The sequence below is a fragment of the Meleagris gallopavo genome, chromosome 14 (assembly GCF_905368555.1).
Source record: "Meleagris gallopavo chromosome 14, MGAL_WU_HG_1.1, whole genome shotgun sequence".
In the NCBI taxonomy this organism is placed as follows: Eukaryota; Metazoa; Chordata; class Aves; order Galliformes; family Phasianidae; genus Meleagris; species Meleagris gallopavo.
This window is the reverse complement of record NC_139417.1, coordinates 13,739,611-13,766,515: the sequence shown is the minus strand read 5'-3', so window position 1 is coordinate 13,766,515 and position 26,905 is coordinate 13,739,611. Positions and strand designations below refer to the sequence as shown.

General features: G+C 41.2%; 1 protein-coding gene across 24 annotated transcripts in view; it reads left to right on the top strand.

Moving 5' to 3' along the window:
- Positions 1–26,905, top strand: part of LOC104913192 (uncharacterized) — an 81,393-nt gene that overhangs the window by 42,992 nt on the left and 11,496 nt on the right. For 6 of the 24 annotated variants that reach the window (XR_014886322.1, XR_014886321.1, XR_014886335.1 and 3 more), the window contains 7 exons: positions 3,480–3,739; positions 5,766–5,891; positions 5,967–6,181; positions 7,593–7,718; positions 9,174–9,267; positions 16,912–17,027; positions 18,153–25,813. Coding sequence is in view for 1 of the 24 variants with exons in the window: in XM_085235722.1 (XP_085091848.1) it covers positions 5,844–5,891; positions 9,174–9,267; positions 16,912–17,027; positions 18,153–18,236 (342 nt within the window). In the remaining 23 variants the exon portion in view is untranslated. The remainder of the gene's footprint in view (positions 1–3,479; positions 3,740–5,765; positions 5,892–5,966; positions 6,182–7,592; positions 7,719–9,173; positions 9,268–16,911; positions 17,028–18,152; positions 25,814–26,905) is intronic. The other 18 variants (XR_014886325.1, XR_014886326.1, XR_014886328.1 and 15 more) reach the window with 16 other exon arrangements.

Below are 26,905 nucleotides of genomic sequence, written 5' to 3'. Positions count from 1 at the left end.
CACGTAAACAAAGCATCATTGCTTTGACATACAGCACTATTCATTGATATTTCTAGCTACAGTACTTTCATTCTCCTTTTTTTAGATTTTTGGGGGTTTTTTTGGACTGCAACCTTTCTTTCCTTTTCAGGAAATGCTGGGTTTTATTCTGTTTCTTACAAAACATGAACCATCCTGGCTTTTTCATTAACTTCCTTATTATCATAAGCACCACCTCCTGCAACATCAATCATGTTAGCAGCATGGAGCTGGAAGCTGCACTTATTAGCTAGCCAATTTCCTTCTTAGGCAGAATAGAAAAATATTGCAAGGTTATGCTTTCAGGATAGGTATTTTCTCCTTAAGCATTTGTAAGGGTTGCAGTAAGGTATATATGCATTTAAAGTAAATACATATTATAAAAATAAAACAAAATATGCATATTTATGTATTCTATAAGGCAGAAACTCTTACAAAGCTGAATTCTAGAAAAGATTGAATTCTGACTCCTTTTGCACTGGGAAGCCAAGTAACCATGCAACTTGCAGGACTTGAGACCCCTTTCTTCTCATGGTAAGACTTCCTGAAGTTGTATTAAGGACTGTTCTTTTGGTTTAAAGTCACTTTAGTACCCTATGGTGGTTTTCTAGAAGAATACAATACATCATAGTAATGATAACCTGAAAAATACCTTGAAGTTCTAAAACAAGATGCATAGTTCATACTGTTTGCTGAGTGATGAATAACACAAACTGCACTGAAAAATTATATAAACACATTATTTCAGCTAGCACAGCAAAACAGACCAGATATAAATCAAGAATAACTGCAGTCTTGTGGTCCTTGGCAGTTATTTACAAACCTCTTGAAATATTTCCTTATCTGTCATTCTCAGAAGAAATTGGGCAATTACAATAAATAAGTTTGAAACTGGAGAACATCAAATAGTGAATCATTGTGGCATCATTACAAGGGAAACATTAATGAGAAGAAAGACAAAAGCAAAGGTTCTTCAGCTTCAAGAAATTTATTTTAAATAAAACTAAAATAAATGCCCAAAATAATTTTAACATCATTCTTTAGGATAGACAGTTACACAACAATAATTATAGAGAGGTATTTGCAACCACAAATTGAACTTCATCCTATTTTGGGGTATTTCTAAACAGGAAAGAAACAATTACTGTGTCATTGAACTTGTTGCAAAACTCTGGATAGGAGAAGTTACATTAGAGGGGAAAGGAAATATAGTCTAAAAGTGCTCTGAATCTAGATGGTGGGGAAAAGTGAAATGTTTCATTCTGATATTGTTTGGTAACACCAGCGTATACACGGCCTTTATTAATTTTGTCTGTAATGATAAAGCATGTCTACGCTCCATATTTAGTATACAAACACATAACTAGTATGTAAAACATAACTTGAAAATATAACACTTTGTAATGACTATATTACAAGAAAATAATGGGGACCAGCCCAGATGGGGTTTCAGGTTGTTGGGGTTTTTTTTCGGTTCTTTTTTGTTTGTTTGTTTTTTTTTTATTGTTGATGGTGATTTGGTTTTTTTTTTTTTCGTTGCTGTTTTGGGGAGGGAGATCTTTTTGTTGTTGTTATTTTGTACTTTTTTCTGGCTCTGGTATTGATTTGGTTGGTGGGTTTTTTTTGTGTGTTTGTTTGCATGGTTCTTTTTTTCCTTCTGAATCAGCACAAGAGCACATACCAAGATACTTGATGTTATTTTCAGGGTGGAAAATTCAAGCTTTGTTCAAAACAAAATGAAAAGCGCAATATTCCTTGCAAATCCCATCAGACATTCAAAATGCATTCAGTTCCCCTGAACATCAAAGGGAATGCTCAGCAAGCCTCATGCTCGCCCTGATTTGACAATTTTAAAGTACCATTTCTTTTACGTTGCCAGTACAAACGTGCTAAGGTCCGTGGAGCATCATTCCACAGGGATAGACATCCCACAGATGCAGATGGAATGAGCCACTGGTGCTCACCAAAGGAGCTGTTGATCTCCTATTCTACTTGTTCTCTGCAGAAGATGAAATCAGAAAACTGATTCCCCCACTTGCCAGAAATTGCAATCTGATCCCAACAGGCAGGACTGATGGCTTTGATTGCTGAACGCACCTCTCAGTCTTCTGCTCTGGCTGCGCTGTGATTAATCGCAGCGATGGGCCATCGTATCTTGGAAAATTTTCCATCGCTTAAGAAAAAAAAAATTAGATGTCCAATCTTTTTAGATCAAGCGGTTTTCTTTTTAATAAATTGTGTCAGAGTAGGGCAAAGCAGGTGGGAAAGGCTATTTGAGCTGCCTCAAGTTTGCTCGAAGGTAGTGAGTGAGGATACCTCTTGATCATGCACTTAGAATGCATAAGCTACAAGGACACGCATGGCTTTGAGCGTGTATCTGGGTATAAACCTGAACTATGGGGCTTGGGAACATGGTATATCTTTTCCAGACCTCAAACGTGCCTCAAAATACAACACATAAACTTCCAACTTTGAAAAGGATGAGAATAATCCGAGACAATAACAGGTCAAGAGATGTCTGAAGTTCCCTTTGTATAGACTCACCGCTCACTTAACCATGCTGAACAAGAGAAGCAGGAGCTCATTTTCCTCTTTAGAAATATCAGACAATGCGTGAGATGAGTGGTAGTTATCTCCTCTGTTGCTTTTTGTCTGCGTTTGGATCCTTTTGTCTCAATGGGCGCAAGATCTTCACCGTGTGTTCGTTGCACTGAAGCCCCATTCACAGAAGTCATGAATTTGAATGGATAGCGCTAAACTGCGGCACATTTTAAGGGCCCAGGAGAGAGTGGGGATCCATTGTGCAAGGTATAGGTGTAGCCAGCGCTTACAGTCTGAGTAGGTAAATCGGGAACAGAAAAGTACAGTGAGATGCAACAACCCCATGAGGGGAAGCAGCAGCCTGGAGTCTCCGCAGTCGCCTTTTCCACTTGACATTGCTGTACTGATAACTTGGATTGTGTAAAAAGTATTGAGCAATATATGCCAAATAAGAGGCTTATTGGTGTTATCCCTGTAGTCTTTCACCAGGAGGAACTGAAAAACAGACATCGAGTTATAGACACACAGCTGTATCCTGAAAGTATCTGTTTGACTCAGTAATATATAACTGCTTGGTTATTGACAATGGAATCCTCATGCCACTACTCATCTCCACCTGTCTCAAAATGCATTGAGATCGGCCCCTAGATCTATTTCTTGCTCTTGGTCTCAGGTGTAGCAATTAAAGAAATGTTCTGTATTGCTGAGAGCACCAGATGTGTGCGGTGGAGCGTCCTATACTGACAAACATTTTGCTTTTAATAGTTCCTTTGGGTACACATGGGCGTCTGGTTTTATTTTTCTGTTTATACTTTATTTTTGTTTTATGGAGATGTTTCCTTGATGGGGTTTTTCAGTTTCTTGCCTCAGAGGATAGTTTGAGGTAGCACAGCAGCGCTGTCTCCTGTTTCTGTTTCCAGTTTTAGATCTTCATTTGAATCCTCCCATAGGAAATAAGAGAAATGTGACCTGCTGGCTGGTTCTGCAACCTCCATTGTGGGTTATGCTGGATCTTCCTGATGACTTCTCATGGTCCCTCTTGTCTCCCTCAGCCCGGAGCCAGCCTCAAACATACAACAAAGTCCATTGAAGAGCTAATATCAAAGGAGCAATGTTTTCCAGCTATGGTAGATGCAAACCTTACACCCATGCCCTGCAGATGATGGGCATCTAGAATAAGGTGGGTGATTATCTTTCAAGATCTGTGTTTGCAGATGTTCTCTTCCAGTCTAACTTTCAGCTGAATCCTCTTTGACAAACAGAACCAAGATTTTGTGTCACCAACCTCAGTGTGAGTCAAATGATGAAGGGGTGTAGTGTGGGACCAGGTATATTCTAAGGATGTAGAGAAGTCTGGTTATTTTTCTCAGGGATATTTTGCTCAAGAGTGCCAGGCTGGATCCTTGTGTTTTGCTGAGAGGAGACATAAGTTATGTTTATTCCCATAAGTAGAATAGGAGGTCTTTCCTGACTACTACAAGTAATTATCTTACTTCCTACAGGGTCAAATGTGCCTTCTTTGGCTACAATATGAACCCTACTGAATGTTGCTCAATGTGGTGAATTTTCACTGACTCCTATTTTGAGAAAAAACAGATCTTCATATGGCTATTATTTATATGGAGTGGCAGATGTATCATGACTAAGAATGATGACTACAGAGTTCTAATTTGGGAATTCCTTATCTTGCAAAAAACTCATGCATGTATTTTTATATATTTTCTTTAAACCAGGGTTCAAGTAAAGCCACGATGAGCAAAAGATTAAAGCTCTGTCAGATAAAAAGAAATGCTACTCTATTTCAACTCTCTCAGTTTTCAAAGAAGAATGAAATATGCAGTAATTCACACAAACGGCATAAATATTGAATAACCATTGCAGTGGATTGTATTAATAACTATACAAGATGAATAAAAACATCTTTGATTTAGTCCTTTTCTGATGGTGCCCGAGGATTACAAGGATTAGCCTGTTTTCTGTGTGTTATCAATCCAATAACTATGATTCAACCTGCCCTTCATTTTCACCCTTCCCCCCTTCCTTTTTCCTTTCCAGGAAAACAGAACAGTTGTGATAAATAATTCCACTTATGTCATTTTATTTATCTGGAGTCAGATCCTGATTGTACCCATCTAACTTCATTCATGCGAATATTCCCATTGATCAAGGAAAATTTATTACATCCTTAAATTTTTTGGGGTCTTGAAGACACGTGGGTGAAATTTAATCCTTCACCCAACTCAAAAACCTATAAACCTACTTGGCCTGACGTTACGTGATGTAATGTGGGCATAAATTTGGTCTGAGGACTCATGAAGTGAAAATTGAAGGCAGAGTCCTTTTCTTTACAGAAATCTATTACTAGTTGACTAGCTTTAGATCAGAGCTCCAAGATGCTGCAGATATGGCCCATTTTCCACTTCACTGCACAGCAAAAGTTGTGCTTGGCTGGGCCAGAAAAGCCCTTTGTTCTGCTGGTTGCCTGAGGAGTGCTGCAGAGTTTCCATGTCCCTAATCCTGACACTCGGTGAGTCACGGCTCCTCTTGGTGCAAACCTTGCCTAGTAGCATCTCCAATAGGTAGGGGTGAGCAGGAGTGATGTTACTGCGAGGTTTCCTCCTTTCATCTCTGTGGATCAGGAAAGTGCAGTGTGTTTCAGGGCCCAGATACCTGACTCTTTTATTTAGTATCCTGTTGTGCTTTTGAGAAGTGCTAAATCACTCTTCTGCTTTGATTATCATTTCTCCATCTCCAATAGCTTCTCAGATCATGTCCAATAAAAGAAATGCCCATGAGCCTGCATTAGGGGTACAGCTCCACAGGGAACTGTATTACCTGGATGAAAATGTGCTAATTCAGAAATGCCTTTCCTACCCTTTAGTTGTCCTTCTTAGGAAAAATGCTCCACCTCAACACCCCAGCTAACTGATTACCCTTTCCCCCTTCCTCCCCCCGGTTCTGAGGCTGTGCTCTGAATTAATCTACAGTCTAAAAGCCAACAGAGATGACTTATGTTTGCGCACCTCACAGGAAAGCAAGGACACGAAAAGCCTTAGGAAATCTTTGACAAACATCTCTGAGTGTTTTACTCACTGTGTGCATCTGTTACTGCATGAATATTGTACATAACATGCCAAAGGGAGAGACAAGAGGTGATCAACAGGGAGGGCAGCTTTTGTGTCTGCACTGAACATTTTCTTTTTAAGGAAAGAGAGGAAATATGCTGCATTACCTGTAGGAGGTGTGCCTGCTTTTGCTAACAGATGTTCCTGCTTCGTGGATGAATGCCTAACTGGTCAGATCCTTTTCTGATGAACGGTGGTATCTCTGGGGTAAGTGCAGCTACATCTACACAGAACACCTTAATAAGACTGATTTCATCCCACCCATTTAAATCTGTCTTGCAGACTTGTCTGCCTAGCAGAACCAAAATGTCTCTGCCCCCTCCATTCCCTGATTCCAGCTGATGAAGTCTCCTCATAAATCCCAGATGCGATAGCAGCAGCGTGACCCATCACTTCATTACATCAACTTGCAAAGCTCTCTATTGTGCTGAGGAGGAGCCTATCTGGTCAGAATGGATCCAATCCAGGGACAAATCAAGGAATCTGGTTATTTCTGGGCAAGTTCTGCATGATTTACTGCTTCTCAATTTTCCTGCTGTCAGCTAGTTTTTCTCCTATTCATATTCCCTCCCCATGCAGGAGGGCAAATATCCAAATGGCATAGGTATCTTGGTTAGTTTTACTTCTCAGCTGATTTCTTAACAGTGCAGCTGTCAGGAGAGCCAACCTGAATGTTGGTTCTGATTGGGGTGAGATGCACATATGCATTGTCGTTTAGCATTAGCTGTTTCAGTGCATGCCAGTTTGTTCCCAAACAAAGTATCTGCCCCACTGCGTGACAGCTCTCCAGGCATCCCTGCCTGACTTCCTTACCATGGTACAATGAGGAATCTTTGCACAGGGAGGTGAATTCCTGATGGACAGATATTGTATATCTTTTGTAGAACACTTGTATAACATTTTTCACTGTCAACAGGAAGGGATTAAAACAAGATGGTACATCAGGCTCTAGGCTGCTGTGCATTTATTTGATGCATAGTAGAAGATGTGAGAGGTAGGGAAAACAAACCGTGTTTTCCTCTGTATTTTTTAAGCTTTTCTTTGTGATTACTTTTCAGCAATTTTAAAAGGTAGTACAAGGCCAAGAAAGAACAGCTAGCTTGTTTAGTCTGATGTGGTATATGTCGCTAGTTTATTTCTTCCAGGACATTACTTTTTCCATGCATTTACTTAATGGTTTGTATTTGACTAATGCACATCTTTCAGAAAGGTTGATTCAATGATTGCTGGAATTTCCTGTGCTTTCTAAAACATTAATAATTACACTTGTGCCAAGCCTCCTTTGCTAAATTCTGCTATGATCCTCCCATGCAAGCCTCGCAATTGTGATGACTTCAGCAGACATAACTCTTGTAGCTACTGTCCCAGCTTTAAAATGATTTCACTGGTCTTGTATCTTATCTTGCATCCCTCCAAATACAGGACTGAGATATTTACTGATTACTTTTGTCCACCCTGCACATTTAAGCTGTCATTTCCAGGTAGCCTGAGGCTTGTACAGAGTCACAGTTGCAACACAGAGTATTTCTGCTGGGTCTCCCTCCAAAGCAGATGTGAATCCATTCAGGTTTCTATCCATCTGTCAGTTGCTCGGTGATGAGCTCTGTGGATTTTCACAACGTGCAAAATTTCATCTTCTGATTTCTAAATTAATAAATTTCCTAAAATTAAACTTGAAGGCATGCGTTCTGGAATGATGATAGCCTAAATTCAGTACAAATACCTAAAAAAAAAAAATATCCTATTTTCACATTAACATATCTTGCACGAAAACAACAGTTGAGAGTACACATGCTGAATTGGTAAAGAATGTCAAATGACTAATCTGGAGAAATGACTAGCTAGACACCTGGAATAGGAGCTCCATGAGTAATAAGCAGCTCTTGACAGCTGTAGCCTCTTTTGCAGGTGCAAAAGGAGCATCTTTTTCTTTTATCCACTTTCCGTCAGTTGGAATCTTCCAAGTTGTGAAAACAGCTGGGAGTTGAAACAAGAGGAAAATCAGTTTACCCTCTCCTATCCTATGAGTAAGAGGTGTGTGTGGGAGTCTGAGATCAACAAATTCTGGCCTCAGAAAACATGGAAGCAAGGAAAAAATTAGCTTGGGTCATTAATTACCAGTCATATTTCTAATGTTACATACATCAGAGCTACCTTGACATGCAACGAATGTTTTGGTAATATTTTCTAAAATATTCAGGACACAATTAAATGATTAGATTCTTCTGCATGTTTTTGTTTAGGAGCAGCATGACGCAGAATACTTTAAGAAGGAAATTAAATGACTAAAACTGTCACATACTTTTTTTTTCACCAGTCAGATGTAAAAATCAGGATGAAATAAATGCTGATGTATGTGGTGATGTACACACGGTTACAGTGTGTTCACTCAGTGAACAAAAGCAATTAATCACTGCAAAAGAGCTGCTTTTTTTGTTTTTTTGGGGGGGTAATTAAACATTTCTATTCATTTTCAGTCCTGCAGAATAACACTTTCTTATGAATATCTGTTAGAAGGCATAAATGCAATACAGACCAAGTTACCTGAATTGGGTTTTCTTGGTTCTGATTAACTAAATTGATTTAAACCACAGTGTTATAAATGGGTCTGTCTTGTTTTAAAGATAATTAAGGATGTACCTTGAAAACATGCTTCTTTCAGCACTATAACTCAATGAGTTTTCAGAATAACTCCAGTCTTAATAAATCAAGGCAAGCTGTGGAATCCTTATTTAGTGCAACAGTCTCAATATCGGAAGTTAAGGCCACTGAAGAATATATTAACATTTATAATTGCTAAGTTGATCAGTAACGCAAATAAAAAATGAGGATTTCAAAACAAATTAACCTTTGCAGCACGTCATGTGGAGACAGACAGACAGTGAAATCTCTGGAAAGGTTCCCCTTGTCCTTGCAGTCATTTGTCACAAATCAGCATATCCTCCGTGCTGCTTTCCTGCTCTGCAGCAGGCAGTCTCTGGAGTCTAAAAGTCCAAAAAATAAACTCTTATAACAGAGAGAACAACGTGGACAGTCTGAGGCTGGCAAGTCACTGCATGGGCTGTTGTTGCTTTGCGTCTCTGCGGGCAGATTTGTATTTTGGGACTAAGATTAATATGTTTAGGCTAGGGCCAGATGGGTTTATAATTAGATGCACACAGGATCTGACCTATTAATTGAAGCTCATGCTTCCCTGTGTCTATACCCCACGTTTAACAAGATGCTACTCTAAAGCAATCAGTAGAAAAAGGCTCTTCCTTCCCCACTTGACCCTGTGCTTAAAATCTACTAGTTCCATGCTTTGTTGAGAAACCTACAATGCTCCATCCGTTCTGAGTGCACCACACCATGCCCAGACATTCAGAAAAATGGAGATGCTCTCAAACGAACGCAAAAATTGCAGTCCTTCATGTAGGAATGTTGTGTTGATGACTGCAGAGGGAAGAAAGGAGCAAATACTGCAAACAGCTTTGGCATCTTCTCTTGTAGATATGTCAACTTCCAGGAAGATTTTGTCAAACGACACAACTGATGAAGACTTCAAACTCACCGGACAGTACTGCCCCGAGGAACAGAAGACAAGGTAACCAAGCTCTCTGTGTAAGCACGTATGGTTTATTCTACTGCCATGGTCTATATGCTTCTGGAAAATTGCTGTTTTCACATCACTGGTGCTCCGCCCGTAGCTTCAGTTCCTATAGACGACCTTTAGTACCTTCAGTGTGCACTACTGATGAGGGAAGAGGAATGTGGGAAATACTCTTTATTTTTCCTCATTTAATTTGACTCTACAGTCTTTAAAAGATCTGAGCAGTTAGAAGCCAGTGTGGACTATATGACCCATTAGTTTGGCCCTGTGGAAAAAGGTTATGAACGCGACTTGTGCAACAGTAGAGCTCTTGTATTTCTTCTATGGGTCAACTGACATTGAGAGGAAATCAGTAATCAGTAATGTTATCTCCTGATCCCAGGGCTCAGGGGTGTCCAAAGAGGGACAGTGGTATTAAACTAAGCAGACTGGAATAAACACAGAACTGTGGCACTTATTGGCATTGCAACTGACAGCGAGTGAATAGTATTTTGGGTGTGAGAAGTACAGACAGCCCTGCCTTTCCTGCTGGGGCTGTGAGGTGCTTGTGGTGTCTGTCAAAGGATCTCAAATAGTGGATGGCAGGTGAAGAAAAGCTGATGCAGCAGGTATTGATAAGGCTGCTGAACAGTCAGCCAAATGCTTGGAATATTTTCCAGCAGTTTTGGCAGACAACCCTTGGTTGCAATCCCCACCCATCGCCACTGCAGGTGAAAAAAATAAAATACCTGTGCTCAGTAGATGTTTTCAGCTACTGGTAATGATGTTAGGAACAAGAGCCAGACAAGTAAACAAAGTGATTTCTCTTTCAGTGCATACAAAAATTGAGCAACATCTGTAGACACTTAGTTAAACACGTCTTGCTTTGCATACTTCATTTTTCTCATCTAAATAAACTGCAGTTTGCTCAGCAACCTCTCCCTTTCCTGGTCCTATATTCCTCGCTGGTTTTGATGGGTTTCTTTTTTCCACAAAGGGGAATGAAGTAGTTCTTATAGTCTCTTTACAAAAATAAAATCTACTTGGCATGTTTAGCCTTTCTGATCTATCTTATTACTGATATTTATACAGATGCCCCAGTTAGAACAAATTTATCGCAATATTCATTGGACTGAAATTGGGCTTATTTGTAATGTGAATGGATGGCTATTTATTAGACTTGTCACAGTATATATTTAACATATCTATAGCTGTCTAGCTGGGATTATGACATTAGGCAGTATTTATTGTATGCAATCCAGCAAATATTACAGGAGGAATAAATTTTAAGAAAAAGTGATGCAACCAGCAGCGTAATGAAGGCACAAAGAACAAGAAACGTAGTTTTAAACAGAGATTCCCAGCTGTGCTGAAGGAGGGGAATATTGAGGATGTGAGGAAGTCCAGGTGCAGATTTCAAGTTCTTTAAAGTGCCCCAGCACTCTGTCAAACAGCTGACCTTTCTCTCATGAAATGAACATTTTTTCATTTAGAAAAGGAAATGAGAATCTTCTTCTTTGATTTTTTTTTTTTTTTTTTCACTGACTAAGTAGAGTTAAAAAGTTCTGTGGGGATTTCTGTAGGAAGCAATTTCATCAAAATCAAGTATTTCACAGGCAGGTGTTAGTTTGACATTTTTACTATATTGTGTTAAGGAGGTATTGGATATTGTATTTCATCACAATGGATTCCAATTATTATTATTATTATTATTATTGCATTCTGTGTTTTTTGCCATTTCATGTTTAGCTCTACTTTTCAGTGTTTTGCAATCATGACACTTCTTGCACCATCAGGCTAAAATGTTTTATTCTAAACAACTGTGAAATATGCTTGATTGGCTTTTAATGATTACTTAAATCAGAAATATTGAACTTCCAAAGAATCCATCTGGATGAGGCTTGCTTTTAAAGAAGAAGAGACTGTAAGGGCAAAGATTTCCCAAAGAATAACAAATTTCCTTTTATAAGAGTTTCCTGTAATCTTCAGAAAATGCAGATTCTTTAAAAAAACCACTCCCCAGCTTATGGAAACAGAGACAGATGATCTTGAAATATTCCACTGGAAAAGCCCATTGCATTATTTCTGTTTAACAGATAGATAGAGCCATTTGTGTGGGAGGATGTGGAGGAGAGAGGAAATGAGGCCGCCGGTGGACCTTGCAGGTGTGAGGGGTTCTCCATATGCAGGGCCAAAGCTTCCCATTTCTCATGGAGACACAGGAGGAATTGAGGGAGCGTGGGGTGAATGGAGTAGTCCTCCTTTTTCTCATGCCTCCTGTTTGCCTTTTCTCATGGCAAAAGGGCACGTTTGCAGGCGGTGTTGCTGCTGAGCGGAAGTGGTAGGCCCTGTCCCAGCTTTTTCCATTCCCAGATGGATTCAAGTTGTCCAACCCCAGTCCCGTGAGACCACCTTCCCTGCAGACAGTTATGTGTTGTGGGACGTGGTTTTCAGGAGTGACTGTGGCTGTTGGGGACATTTATCCTTTGCTTAATTCAGAGGAAAAGGAGGGTTGAAACACTCCAGTTTTTCGATCCTAGAGCCTGGAATAGTTGAAGATCGGACATGAGAGAACTATGGAGAACACTCCTTGTCCAAATCCCTATCATGGACTGCTAGGTTTCAATAACAACTTTTGAAACAGAAAGCAGCAACCAGCTAAACGCAAGCTGTCACCAGTGGGAAAGTACAGCATGTAATTCTAGGAGACCCTAAGTTTTCTTAAATTTGTTAGAAACCTGCAGAGAATCAAGGACAATACTACTGAAAATAATTATATAGGAATTAAGGACTTGAAGCAGAATGACTTAGTCTGCTCGCACAAAACTTCAGGGGAGATGAATTAGAATGGCTTATTAGCATATTCCACTTTTTCAACACACTTCACTAGGAAGGAAAAACAGAGTAACGTAATGGAGCTGAAGATCCATGTTTCCATAATAGCTGTATCTGCACTATCCTACCTGTGAAAATAATTCTCTGCGGGTGGCGGTGCTGTTGAATATTTTTTATTTCTTAGCTATCCTGTTTTTCCCCTGTAAGCAGCTCCTTTGTGTATGAATATTAACCTCTCTTAGCTAAACCTTACTTTGACTGCATTACACCTGGGCAATGGCTCTTACTGGGAGCAAAGAGAAGCATATTAAAATGACAAGAATGCATGTGCAATAATCCATTTTTACTTGAGCTCATACATTCTAATTGTCCTCTTGCGGCTTGATCTGGAGTGCAGTGAAACCCAAAGGGGGCTCGCTGGGCTGTGGGTCAGGTTTTTGGGTCACCTATGCAAGGCAAAGAGTGAATAATGAGCAGCAAACCACTTGGTGCCAGCTCTTCAGGCCTGATCCTGGTGAGAGCTAGAATTTGGCCACCAGTTTCTCACAGTGCAGACTCAGGGCTGGAGGAGAGCATAGCCAGTTGCTGCTTCTGCAGTAAAAGGCAATCACAGACCCCAGTGATCAGCAGACAGAAGGTCCCTGTAGCTGATCGTGTCCTGATTAACTGGTGCACACTGTGCCCCAGGACCCTCCCTGTAGGGTTGGCTCTTTTCTAGATTGATGGTAGTCTAAGAAGCTGTGAAAGTCACCGCTAGGACTTGGTATGATTATAAATATATTCCTATATGAAATTACAAGTACTGTGATGGCTGATTTCTCCTTTCCACTCATATAAGCAAGCTGGGATTAATTATGCATTTTGCAAAAGAACTGCATATATTAAACACTGTCTAGTGTGGATTTTATTTCTTTTCCTTCTTATTTTTCCTTAATCAAATCCCTTCAACCAATTAAAAAAAATGTTTATTATTGTAGACAGAAATGTCTTTAGCTTCTCTTAAGACTTGGCATCATAGGGAGAGGTGGGATCTGGGGACACTGAACCATCATTTTGTGCAATCATGCTGTGACGTCTCCCACCAAGCTTTGCCCTGCCTTGCTAGATGTAAATGTTTATGGAGGTGGCTGTCTTCTGTTGTCTTTTTTAGATACAAGTATGATCCAAGACCAAGATGGGTCTGGACATCACTACAGTAATCACTAGAATGGTTTGGGAGTTAATGGGAGCCTTTGGGCAACCCCATTGCCCAACGGGATCCCACAGCGGCAGAAACAGGACTCTGGTGAGCTGTTGGATTGTAGCACTTACTATCTCCATGGGTCCCCTCCTGGTGTTGCACTTCTCTGTGCATTGAGCTCTATCAGTGTTACAAGGATCTGGAAATGGATGTGTAATGATCAAGTGTAAGTCAGATTACTCCATGGCAGAAAGAGAAATGTTCAAGCCTGGAAACACAGGAGTTAATAAAAAACTCATTTCTCTTGCCTACTTTCAAAAGAACAAACCTTATTATATAAATTCCCTTGTCATTAATCTAATAAAACTCTACTTTGTTCATAATTTACTATACCATTCAATAACCATTGTAATATTTGTGCAGAGCAAGTATATAAATCATTGTTGTCCTTCTTTACTTTTTTTTTGCTTATCTGGTTCTTTCAAGGTCACTAACCTACCTCATAGCTCTCATCTGGTTTAAATATTCTGCTATTACCGTTTACACTTCGCTCTCTGGTCCATGCCCATTTAGATATCTGCAGCTGCATCTTCTCAAATAACTATTGATCCATGTCTCCTTGCTAAAGGTTACTAACTTCATCAGCAGTAATGATATAAATTACACCTGTTAAGTCTCATTTGCATCTTTTTGCTGATCAGAAGACAATGACTGTTTTCTGATTCTGACCATCTTTTCTGACTGGAATAGTCAGAAACACAGGAAAAAATTATCTTCAGGAAAATATCTTTATTTTGACACACACAGATGTCCACCTCCTGGTAATGCAGAGAGTTTAATCAATCCCTACTGATCTCTAAGAATCTGAAATGTAGCTGGATAAGGCCCCAGTCCAGCAAATCACTTAAGGATATCCTCAAGTAAACACATGATCAGCCCCGTTTTTAGCAGGATTTGGCAAGATGTGCCTTTTGGAGTGGAACATCCCGGAAGATGCTGCTTCTTGGAAGGGCTGTGTAAGACCAAGTTTCACCAGCAGCAAATACAATCTCAGTCCAAGTTGTCTGGTCGTCTTGCACTCAGCAAAGCAACTCTGCTCAACAGTATCACTTGCAGTGATGTCCCCATGCGTCGGGGAGGCTGGTGAAGTGTAACTTCTTCAGAGGTGCACATTTATGACTGCACACCTCTTAGTATGCTTGAGTTTCTTTTGCTGATTATCAAAGAGACAACGAAATGATCTAGGAGCGGGCAGAGGAATCTTCTGAGTCCTGCAGAACCCAGCAGCTGTGTTTGCTGCATGATGTCTAGAGTCTTCAGCAGATCTTCTGGCTTTGGAGTTCCTTGAACCATGTGGATCAGTGCCATCCTATGCTGAAAAACACAGACAAAGAGGATCAGGAGCCAATGAGGGAAAGGAAGCCCAGTGCCTGCCGTGGTAGGGCATTCGCTCCTCCCTCCATGGGTGTTTCCTTGGCTCTGTTGTGGCCAGCGAAGAACAAGGCTGGAACTGTTATTACCACAGCATGGAAAAAAAACAAGGCTTGAAGATACCCAAGGAGGTAATCTAGTCTGACCCTATGCAAACAGACACTTGTTTGATGTGTTTCCCTAACCCTGCCAGCAGCGGTGAGCCCCCCAGCCTCCCAAGTGATCTCCAATGGTCCTTGCAACAAGGAAGATTTTCCTAGATTTTTTTTTTTTTTTAAGTCTCTCTTGCTGCATTTAAGCCCATTACTTTTTGTGCTTTCCTTATGGACAGCAATTTATTGCTTATCTCTTTGGAGAAGACTTTTACATAACTGAGAACTGTTATCACAACTCCTCTCTGCCTCCCTTGCTCTAGACTAAATAGCCCAGATAGGAGGATGAAAGCTGGAATGGGGTGTCAGAGAGAAGGGGTTAGAGGAGGAAATCACAAAGGGATTAGTCCTTCCTGCCCATGCAGAAATGGATATTTCCTTCTGAACAGTGGGGGTGTGGAAGGGGAGAGGTTTTTCCGTGCTGGTGATTCACTGCAGCTCCATGTCTGACTGGGGGAATGCTGCCTCACAGCCTGGAGATGAGGGATTTGGGCTGATTATTGCTGAACTGTGATGCTCCCGTCCAGCCTGTGTGCTTGGGAAATAATTTTATAGCGATGAGGAGCAAATTCAACTCGCAGGTCAGCTCTGCTGGGGTCTGTTTAGTTGCACTCTGTGTTCCTAGATGCAGTCATTTAGCATGGCCTCATATACCCATCAGCCGATAGCAGCATCTCAGCAGCATCTACCACGAGCTCTGCCATGGAATCAGAACCCCTCTGCCCCTAATGCCAGAAGGATTTCAGGTGGAGCGATGCCACAACTCCACGCCCTGCACACGGGATGGAGAGCCGCCCGCCACCCACACTGCGACATGTGTTCCACAACCTGATGGCTGTTCATAAAACCAGCACGTGGAACAGGAAAACGCCGTCTGATCCAAAACGCCCCGGGGTGTATTATGTCAATGTCATATCCATTAGGAAAGTACAGCGAGCGCGCCGAGTGGCTTCTTATGCTCAGAGCCCGTTTCTATTATTCACGTCTGCTGTCAGAGCTGCAGCACGTACACAGCCCCGGCTTTGTGGCTGTCCAAACCTGCAGGAAACAAAAATAGCTCCCAGCCTGGAGAGCTCTGAAAGCACAAGGTGGGGGATAACATAGGAAAAAACCTGGCTCTTTACTGCTTTACTCTCCCAAATGGCTTTCGGTGCCACTTGTAGCTCAAAGTGCTCCAAAAGCAGCACTTAAGGTAGAGCTGTTTTCCCTACGCTACACGGGATGACAAGTTTATTTACATTAGGAAAGGGTTGTCCTTGAAGAAAACCAAGAATTAGAGGCTGTTTTGGATAGCAGATAGGTTCTTTGCTTTGCCATTGTGCAGCTCCAGCTTTCCATTTCTCATCGCTGCAGATGTTAAGACTCTCCAGTTCAATTTCACAGGAAAAAAGCTTGATAAATGACAATCCAAATGAATTTTCTTTAGCTCTCCTTCCTCCCTAGAGTGATTTTGGAGGTGACATTTGTATTTCTGAATTAAAACCACATTTGCCCAAGGCCTGGAAGGGAGGAGGCAGGGGCAGAAGGGAGAGAAACCCTTTTGTTCTCTTCCTGGTGGTTCCCCCTCACCTGCTAGGGCCAAGCTCCAAAGTAATTCCTAACAGCTGAGGTTAGCTAGGGACATCTAATCCCGGAAAGCTGGCTCTGAATTCCTGCACCAGCACATAGTGCTTGTGTTTCAGCAGCAGCCATTTACATGCAATTCCCCCAAACCTCTGGAGAAGTGTGAGAATATGTACAGGTAGGTGCTTATTTAGTGGAAAAGAAAAGATTTATTTTATTTTTTTTTCACAAATCAGAGCTCAAGTGGAATCAATAGCAGTGGCAGCATGCACACTTTTAAAGGTAAAAAGGCTCAGGAACTGTGTTAAGGACATACCAGGGTCTTTCCTGCATACCCTAAACAGCTGCATCTATAGTATGCCTAAGAACTGTGATTCTCAGCCAAAGGGGTGAGGCCCCTTTCCCTGATTATCCCTAATGCAAAAAGATCTCACTTGTGTTGTGCAAATGGGGCTTCAAGTGTCTTATGGTTTGCTGCAATGACCTGTTTGCTTACAGAGTGGGTGCAAAGAGCAGCCCAGCACCCCAGCAGTGGGAAATCTCCTGGGATTTGGCACATCGAGGTGGGAAAATGCAGCGCCAACAGACTCACTCCCAGAGAAAAGCCATCCCAGGTAGGAATGGGAACAAATTGAAAGTGTTGTGTTAAATGGTGTTTTTAATTATTCCAAAGAGATTTGAGGATGTGTCACCATGCAACACTCCCCATCAGTTCTGCTGTGCCCTCCCCAGTGAGCAAAATTCCAGCAGCCCCCGTTTAGTGTTGTTTGCTTTAAAAGCATAAGCTTTTTATTAAGAAGAAAGCCTCATTTTTGCTGCTTAGCCTCTTGAACATGAATAATGAAAATATTATTTGTACGGGACAAAGGAAAGCTTGTTTTTAAATTATCTCATGTTACTGGTTGATCACAGTGGAGCTACTTGCATGTGTGTGTGAGCAGCATCTGGTCCCTCTGCTCCAAGCAGGGCTTCACCACACTTGTGCAAGCAAACTCAAGGAGAAAATAAGAGCTGAAGGCACAGGTGTTCAGGGCTGTCTGTCCCATGGAGCCAGCATCGTTTCCATCAGGATGTAACCCAGGTGTTTGAAAAGAATCAGCTCCCAAAATATTAGATTTTTCTCAGAAGATGGACTATTAGATTGTATCGATAGTTTAAAAATGGTCTGAAAGGTCCCTGTTTCTCCCACTGTGCCCCCCAGGCGACAGGTTTTATCAGCACCTTTTGCGAACATCCTTCTCTCCTACCAGGTTCCTGTTACATTTTCCTTCCTCAAATTATCTAACAGATTAGCTTATTTTGGTTAAATTCAGCAATTGTTATCCGTTTGTACTTACTCTGAATTTAGCTAGAAGACATGCCAGAATCCGCTCTGATTTTCACAGTACACCAGCTGAAAATTAAAAACAGTAAGTTAACCTAAAGATACAGTCTCTCCTTACAGACTCGTATCACTCATATCTCTTTGACTTGACCACCAAAATCCATTTCTCACTGCCTTGTCCCTCTTATGAAGCCAAGGCTGGTGGGACAGCAGTGGAGTCACCCAGGATCCCTCTGCTTCTGGAGGACAAAATGTCTATCCCCCTGGGTGAGGCTTTGTAAAATACTGTCCCCAAGCGAACTATTTCCCACTAGCAACCTCATCTCGTGCTCCCAGCTCAGGGCAATGCAAAGTGGTTGCTCCATCGCTCAGCTCTGAGTCCAGCTTTATCAGATTGATTCTTCCCTCTTCACAGCTCATCTGTCAGGATTCCCCCTCTGGAGAAGAAGATCAGAGGAAATGGGCAATGAGGAGAATAAAAGCTGTCCCAAACCTTTGACCTCAACTTAACGTAAAGCCAAATGAAACCTTAGAGGTTTGTAAATGTTGGTGGAACTTTTCCACTTCCTACCTCCTCCTCCTTTATCTTTCACTTCTTTATACTTCTACATTCACTACTTCTAATTGAAAGTCTAATGTAAAGCCCTGGCACCCTAATGAAAAGACTGTCAGGGATTTTAGTGGCTTTTGGTTCAGCCTCCCAGAGAAAGGAAATGATTTCTTTAATGGAAATGTTTTTAAGCTTAAGAGAAAATGAAACCGGAGGAGAAATGGAAAACCAGAAGTCAAATGCAATTTTCTGTCTAGTAGCCAAGTGTAATCGGTCTGAACCATGCCTGTAAGATTGTACAGATATTAGATGGTGAGGGTAGGAGAGTTCTTATCTGAGCTATAATCATGGATAAGGGAAGCGAGGGAGGATTGTGCAAGAGGCTCAAGCAGAAATGAAGACATGATTATTGGGGGGTAATTGTTCTTTTGTCATTTGGTGGTGTGGCTGTAGTGACAGTTCCTCTGGATTTGCGTCTCTGGTTGAGAGTTTGGTCTCCTGTAAAGCATTAACCTGCCTGGAGCTCCTATTTGCACGTACAAATTGTGTGCTTTGTGTGCACAGACTGGTATGGCTGCATATTTTACTTGCAAATACATGCACAGCTTATCTAGAGAATTATTTCCCAATATTTGTGTAACAGACACAGTTTTGATTTTCATAGTCACTGGGTAGAGAGAGACACCAGCAGCGTGTGCTCCAGAGACACTTCCTCCATCTTAATGGAAAACACAGATGTGGAAAGTGGTCCTGGGAAGAATCTGCCCATACACAGCTACTGCTTGTTCATAATGAGGCTATGAATGAGCATTATTTTGTTACTACGATTCATCATAGAATGGCTTGAGTTGGAAGGGACCCAATAATCATCACGTTCCAAAATCCCACCACAGACAGGGCCAACAAACTCCAGATCTGGTAATAAACCAGACTGCCCAGGGCTGCATCCAGCCTGGTCTTGGACACCTTCAGGGGTGGAGCATCCACAGCCTCTCTCGGCAGCCTGTTCCAGCACCTTTCTTATTTATATTTTTATTTATCTATATTTTTATATTTTATTTTTATTTATATGTACATATTTTTATATTTGTATATTTTTGTTTATATACAAATCTGACCCTTTTTTACTTAAATTCTCTATTTCATCACCTCCTGTTGTCTTTTTCAACCTTGTTCCCACTACGTTTTCTGCTTCAGATCTTCTCCAAAGTTCTCTCCAGTGTCACACCCAGAGGGTGTATTAAAGCACCCAGCACTGGTGACAGCAGCGACTCACTGGGGTGCATAGTGGTGATATTGGAAGGTTTGCTGCCTTCACAGCATTGGTTGGCTTTGTCATTGGAGGGTTGGTTAGCTCCAGCAGTGTGCTAAACACTGGTCAGCTCCAAAAAGGAAACACAGACCTTCGCCCAAAGGTGATGTTTGAGGTCTGCAGACCATCTAGTGCAAAGCAGCAGGGTGGAGGAATCCTGCTGACAGAGTTCAGGGATAGAAGAAATGATCCTGTTTATTAACTTCTTTCACTTGAAATTAGAAGTAGAAGAATTCTAAGTTGTTGGCACAATGACAATCAGTTTTGATTGTCAGAACTGTTAGAAATCTTGTATTTTTCTCCCTGCTCATCTTGGATCCACTTTTTCATTGGCTGAAGTGGCTCAGCTTGCTTTTTTGGGGCTTTTTTTTTGTTGTTGTTTCTTTTTTTGTAAATGTTTGATCTATTTGTTTCTAGAAATCTTACGGGGCATGAATTACTGGAAATGAAGCAAAATGTACCAGACACAAAATCAGTGCATTCTCTGCCGCTCATATTCTCTGAAGACTCATTTGTCCTCCTTTTAGATGATTTCTCTTTTCTTTCTGGCCTGGTCTTACTGTTTGCTTCATTGGCCATTTGTTACATGTCATTTGGCGAAAAATCAGCGAAGCCTTTCCGACAGTGAGCTGGGAAGGGAACAAGAGCAGCAGCTGGTGAATGTTGTCCATAAAGAATCATAGAAAGCCTTGGATTGGAAAGCACCTCAAAGCCCACCCTGTTCCAACCACCTCAAGCTGCCCAGGGCCCCATCCATGGCCTTGAACACCTCCAGGGATGGGCACCCACAGCTCTGGGCAGCTGTGCCACTGCCTCACCGCCCCCTGAGTACAGAATTTCCTCTTGACATCTAACTTAAATTTCCCTTCCTTTACTTTAAAGCCATTCCCCCTTGTCTTATCCCCCTTACCCATTTGGGTTTTTGTTTCATTTTTATACTGGGTTTTATTTAAGGTGTCATTTCTCCCTGGAGATCTTGCCACACTGCTGTGGTGGATGGAGCTGAGCTCCATGTGTGCAGCTCCATGGCTCTTCTTGTCTTAAGGCAGAGATGCCTTTCCAGCTATGGGCATCCCAGACAGTCAACTCTCCCAAGTCCACAGCTTCCTAAGCACACCTGAAATGGGCTTTGACCCAATCTGGATCTCAATAAACTTTCCATTTTGGAGCTTCTCTGAAGATTTGTCTTGGCTCTGGGATTGCCTTGACATTCAGCTGCTCTGGGGCTATGTCTCCTCCATAGCTCAATGTTTATAGCCAGGCTGCACAAGCTTGTCCCAACTTCAGAGCAGAATCAAGCCAAGGCAGCTCCAGCTGCAGCACGCAGCCTGCCAGACAGGCAGCTCTCTGACAAGCCTGTTACTACAAGTTCACCTCAACCAGCAGCTCTGGCAATCTCAAAAATTTGCATGAAGTTCATGTTAGTTCAACATTAGCTCACTTTGCCAGCAATTCAGTAGCTCCTTCACGCTTGAAAAATTTGAGCACACCTACCATGCCAACTCTCTGGGAATGTCTTGAAGATGGGCAAGCATTTATTTTTCACAAATACCACAGCACAAGTGAGTTTGATTGAAGATTTTAAGTCCTACTGTGTATTTCCCTTCTCTGCATGATGTAACAGCATCTAGATTAATTTCCAAAAACTGTATAGGTCAGAGAAAAAGTAGGTTTATACAAGAATATTCTTTTCCACTCACTGGTTCAGTGAGATCTTATGCCAATTGCATTAAAACAAATATTTATAAAGACTCTTTTAAAATAGTTTCTGATGCTTTGGTGGTATGTAATAATAAAACACAGGCTGTTCAAAAGTACTTTTTTCCACTGAAGCACTCTGTGCATTATAGCTTCTGTAATATCGTTAGCAGTTACTGAGGTCTTGCAGAACTGAGGATTTGTGCTCTACAGATTTTGTGTATTTGTTCCTTATGTATGACAGTAAGCATTTGCTCAGCAAACAAAGAAAAAACAATGCTGGTCAAATTTTGGAGATTTTGCTGGGGAAAAAAAAATTCTGGTGTGATTTATTTTTTAGTCCAGAAATCCACAAGGGTGGATAGTAATAGGACAAGGTGGAATCATTTTAAACCAAGACAAGGGAGGTTTAGGTTAGATATTAGGAGGAAGTTTTTCATGCAGAGGGTGATGATGCACTGGAACAGGTTGCCCAAGGAGGTTGTGGATGCCCCATCCCTGGAGGCATTCAAGGCCAGGCTGGATGTGGCTCTGGGCAGCCTGGTCTGGTGGTTGGTGACCTTGCAGATAGCAGGGGGATTGAAACTAAATGGTCATTGTGGTCTTTTTCAACCCAGACCATTCTATGATTCTATGAATACTGTTTTGCAAGTATTAGTAATGTATCTGACATTTTCCTTCCTCTCCTGACTTATTCTGGGAAATGAGGATTAATTACTGTCTCAATTTTTGTTCTGGATGAATGCTGTGTACTCTGGGCTAAAGTCATGAGTCACCTTCAGTACTCTGCTAGATCCACAGAAGGTCCATGAATTCCACAGCTCCCCAAAAATTTATGCAGAGTAAGAGGTAGATCCATATCCAGTGACCTGTTCTGGTCCCTGTCTGCACAGTGCCATGAGGTATTACCCCAGCTATTGGAGCAAACCCACTTCCATCCTACTGGAACGAGTGTTGCAAGGAAGAAGCAGAACTGCTCCCGGCGCAGTGCAGAACAGATGGTGGCTGTGCAGGGCTGTCCATGGGAAGGATCTGTGGGAAGGAGCAGCCGTGGGACACGCAGAGCAAGGAATGGGAAGCATGTCTGCAGTGGGAGGCAGCACTCACGGGGTTCCCAGCTCTCACCATTGAGCATTGTTTGGAACAGACGTTGATGCTGTATATGAATGTAAAGCTTAATTTGTGGTTTTTACACCCACCACATTTCTTGGAGTTGACATTTTCTGGGACTTTGGGGCTTTTTATCTCCAGGCTATTGTTTTGGTTGCTTTTTCTTTTCTTGGCCATTTTACCAGAGGCAAACAGCCCAAGTTTATTCATTTTTGTAACAAAATAGCACGCAATCAAATTATTCTATGCTTTATTCTACTTGAAGGTGTACAAACCTGGTAGGCAGTGAAACACTTGGTAATGTGGTATAGCTGCACTGTGAATTGTTTAGGTGGATGCTGAGAAATCCTAGGAATTCTCTATGGGAACATGGCACTGAGGAAATGAAAAGTCCCTCTTTGCCCCCTGTTCCATTTGTACTCAAAGTGAGGACAAAGCAGATTGTTTTTCCAAAATGCCTTGAGCTGGCTGTGGCTGAAAGGTACAAAGGTTGTTTTTGTTCCTGGTGGTGCCCAAAATGTGCCAGGCATTTCCCAAATGGAAGAAAGTTATAACTAAAGACCCAGGAGAGGGAGGGAAGGGATTCAAGACAGCATGCATTTAGTGGGAGTGCAGTCTTGTTCACACTAAAGCTTCAGCCCTTCTGATAACTATATAGACTAAAAGAAGCATTTTTCTTTCTTGCTCCTCCAGCAGAGGAAACAGAATATACTGCATTAAGTTTTGTACAAGGCTTTCACTGAGGCATGTAATACTAACCTCAGAAAATTAGATTGTTATTCTCAGGATGGAAGAAATACGGGGCAAGCACTATTTTGCTGGGAATTTCCAACCAAATGGAATAATGACATCTGAATTCATTGACAAGCAGATTGCAAAGCAAGGTGTTAGGGCCTCGGAATAGATGGGGTGACCCCTGACCTACCATGATCCTTTCCTCCAAATGTTCACTTCTTCCTTTACCAGTAATAGAGGATTTTGGCACATGAAGCAACAGGATCAGTCAGCTAGAAGAAACAGCGAGGTCGATGTTGATAGACGTGGCTAATAGACGTTCTCCATTGGTTGAAAGTTTCTGATCTAATTTCAAGGGCACTTCAATTTTCAAATTTCTTTCCCATTGAACATGTACATGCAAAGTTGAGTAGGAGAGAAAAAGGCTGGCACAAGGAGATTTGCCTAGCTGCCCAATTTCCATTGTATACTGTAATTACAGCAGTGTAAACTTTGGACTGACAGCATTTTTCAGCAGTTTGGTACTTGAGAAATATTAAACTTAAATCAGTTATTTGTGTAGACTGTCACCTTCTTCAGCAGGTTAGTCGTGCCAATATTATCCAACTTAAATAGGCAGTGAAACAGGGAGAGAAACAGATTAAGTGGCTCATCTAAGGTCAAGCAACACTGACAATAGAAAACCTGGTTTATCCTGTGGAATTATTGTATCCCAGTGACCAAAGACTATGTGTAATAATTCAGAGAATGAACGTGTGTCCCTATGGTAAGTTAGAAAAGATGCTGGCTTGGGAAGTTACACACTCAACAGGGAAAGGATGCTGAGAAGGCACAGTACTGCAAAAGGCAGCAGATCCTTGTGCTTATGGATGTCAATGGGTAAGTGATGAAAAACATCCCTGTGTTACTGCCTGTGGAAGTCCCACGGTCCTTACTTCTTTAAAGGAGATCTAGAACATCTGCAGGTGATCAAAATGAGTCTAAATGCGTGATGAGCTGTTTTGTGCCTTTGGCTTCTTTCAGAAGGAAATTATCATTAGGTATCTCCTGAAGTCTGACAAAAATGGCTAAATCTTCAAGTCCTTTACCCAGAAGTTAACCCTTTCTCTCCCGTTATTATCTGTAGCCAATTGCTGTCCCATTACCTGTAGGAGGTTAATATCAATGGGACTATTTCCCCTATACAAGGAGAATCTGCATGATGAGAAGAGCAAAAGAAGTTGTATGTCCACAGAACTTGCAGAAGCCTCAAGGTAAAAACACCTCTGAACTTGAATACTGAATGTATGGTAATTTTAGGGAAGTAATTATCCCCCAGACAGCTGAGTAAATTCCAAGGGAAAAAAAAAAGATGTTTACATTGAGGAATTGGCTAATAACAGAGCTAATGTGTTTATACAGGGAGGAAAGGAGAAGCCAGGCCTTTTTTTCCTGGGCTGTCTTCTCTTATTTTGTGTTATTATTTCCACTGAAGGAAGCAACCTCTGCAGAACAGATCTAATTGTTAACTAATTATGTTTCAGCAGAAATGAGCGGGGTCCCAGATTTTATTTGGCTTGGATGTTTAAAGGCAAATAATAAGTTACATAATAAAACAACAGAATCATTAAACATTGATTTACGTGTTTATTTTGCTATAAGAAATGAAATTTTTATTGGAGCTGAATTAAACAGAGGTTTATGTGTTTATATTCCCCATAGTCCTTTATACTCTAGTAATATAGCAATATTCATAAATCATACCAGAGTTTTCAAATTTCCTTAGGAGTGACCTAGGCAAGAAACCCTTAACAACTTGCTGAGAGACTTTAAATTAAATTCAGCTGTAATATCATCATGACTAATTTATGGCTCGTTTGGTTGCTGCGAAGATGCATTTAAAGAAACCGGAGTACACGGTGAGGATAAGATAAAACTTTGGTTTAGTATCATGCAGTTATTCCACTAGAAAGATTTATTCAATGTTTCATTACTTCATTGAACATGGCAGAGCAATCAGTTCCTTGAGAAGGAATAAGCCTGAATTATGTAATGAAACATGTCCATGGTAGACCTTCAACCAAGAAAAGGGGGGAAGTACTATACATGAAATTAAGATTTTGTATAATTATTCCCTGTGCTGCTAGATGTGTGAACACGTATGCAGCAGCACACGCATGTGTACAGTCTGTATGTGTGCGTGTATGAACACAGGTTCTCACACACGCATTCCATCTCCACTTTAGCGTAAGTTTTACTGTAAAGTATCATTAAGATTGAGACAGGCAGACATCACCTGGCACAATCTGAGCTATGTTTCTGAAATGCCCAGTGTCCCCAAAGCTCTCCTCTGTCCCACCACAGCTTTAGAACTTCCTGCAAGCCTGGTTACACCAATTGGAGATCGATGAGAAAACACATTTTGAAATTATTAAAGGTATATATATATATTTTGCCTTTAATTTCTTTTACCACAGAAAAAGGTGAAAAATGATGTTTTTCCCCAGTAATTAACTATATGTCTGACTTCTCAAATTTTATTCAGGAAAACTCCTGAACTCAGTGTGTGTTGGAACCCAGCTCCTAGCATCTCGCCTTACATCACTGCAGTGCCATCATCACCTATTTTCTGAGACATGGATTTTCACTCTGTCCATGTTGGTTAACACCAGCAAATCACTCCAGTCAGGAGGTAAACTAAAATATGTCTTGGTCTATGTCTTTTTCAGCCCCTTCTTTAGGTAAGTGCATTCCTCTGGTGTTGGACCTTCTATGACATCAAGCTCCAGGAGATGAATGGTGGATTACCCTGGTGATGGGTGCTATTTGGAGGCACCCATCTTTACCCTACTGCTGTAATGAGAATGTACCATGGTACCCTTAAAGTAAAACATTGGCTATTGCTGGTAGTTACTGCCTTGCAAAGTGTTAATGTTCAGTTGTAGTGCAGTCATGTAGGAAAATTATAGATGCCTACAGGATGTTACTTAGCAACACTTGGTAATGTTGAGTTAGTAATGAAGAAATGGAGTAAAAGAAATACAGAAGATATTGAAATCATAAAATAAACTGTGGTACAACTTGTGAAAGCTGTTCTGCAAATAAAGCTGTCTGTTTCTCTTTTTGGCATAGCGAGCACGGTAGAAAAACTTCTGATCTGATCTGAAGCAGTGCATTTAAAATACCTAACTAACAGAACAAGTGTGTTGTTTCCTTTTGTCCTTGTTCCCTGGGAAAAGCATCAGAAGTGCTGAGCTTTTGAAGATCTTCTCCCTGTCATTTCAAACCCACCCTGAAGCGCTGGCTGGCCAATTAAAATAATCTCTCCTTTGGAAGGCATCCACTGGAGCTGAGAATGAAAGCTCCTCTCTACTATATCTATTTTAACCAGCCATTAATTTACATAACTCTCTCCACTGTTAATCAAGTGTCTGTACGCATATCTCAAAAGAAGGAGAAGACACAAAAATAGAGACATTTCTGTTAGAGATGAACCTTCCATATGCTGCAGATCTCTCTCAGACACTTATCTTAGCTTATCTCCACCTGTTTAAACTGGAAAACCCACAAAAATCCATCTCAAGTGAGATTTCCAAGGTTTCTTGATTTCATTTGGGTCAGAGCTGCCACAAGAGATGCATTTCTCAGAGCCCTTCTGAGCTGCTGCCAGGAACAGGGAGTGCTGGGCTGTGCCACTTCAACAACAACAGAAAAAGTTTGCTTTGAAAAGTCACCAAATTTTATAAGCTTTTTTTAAAAAAAAAAAAAAAAACAAAACAAAAAA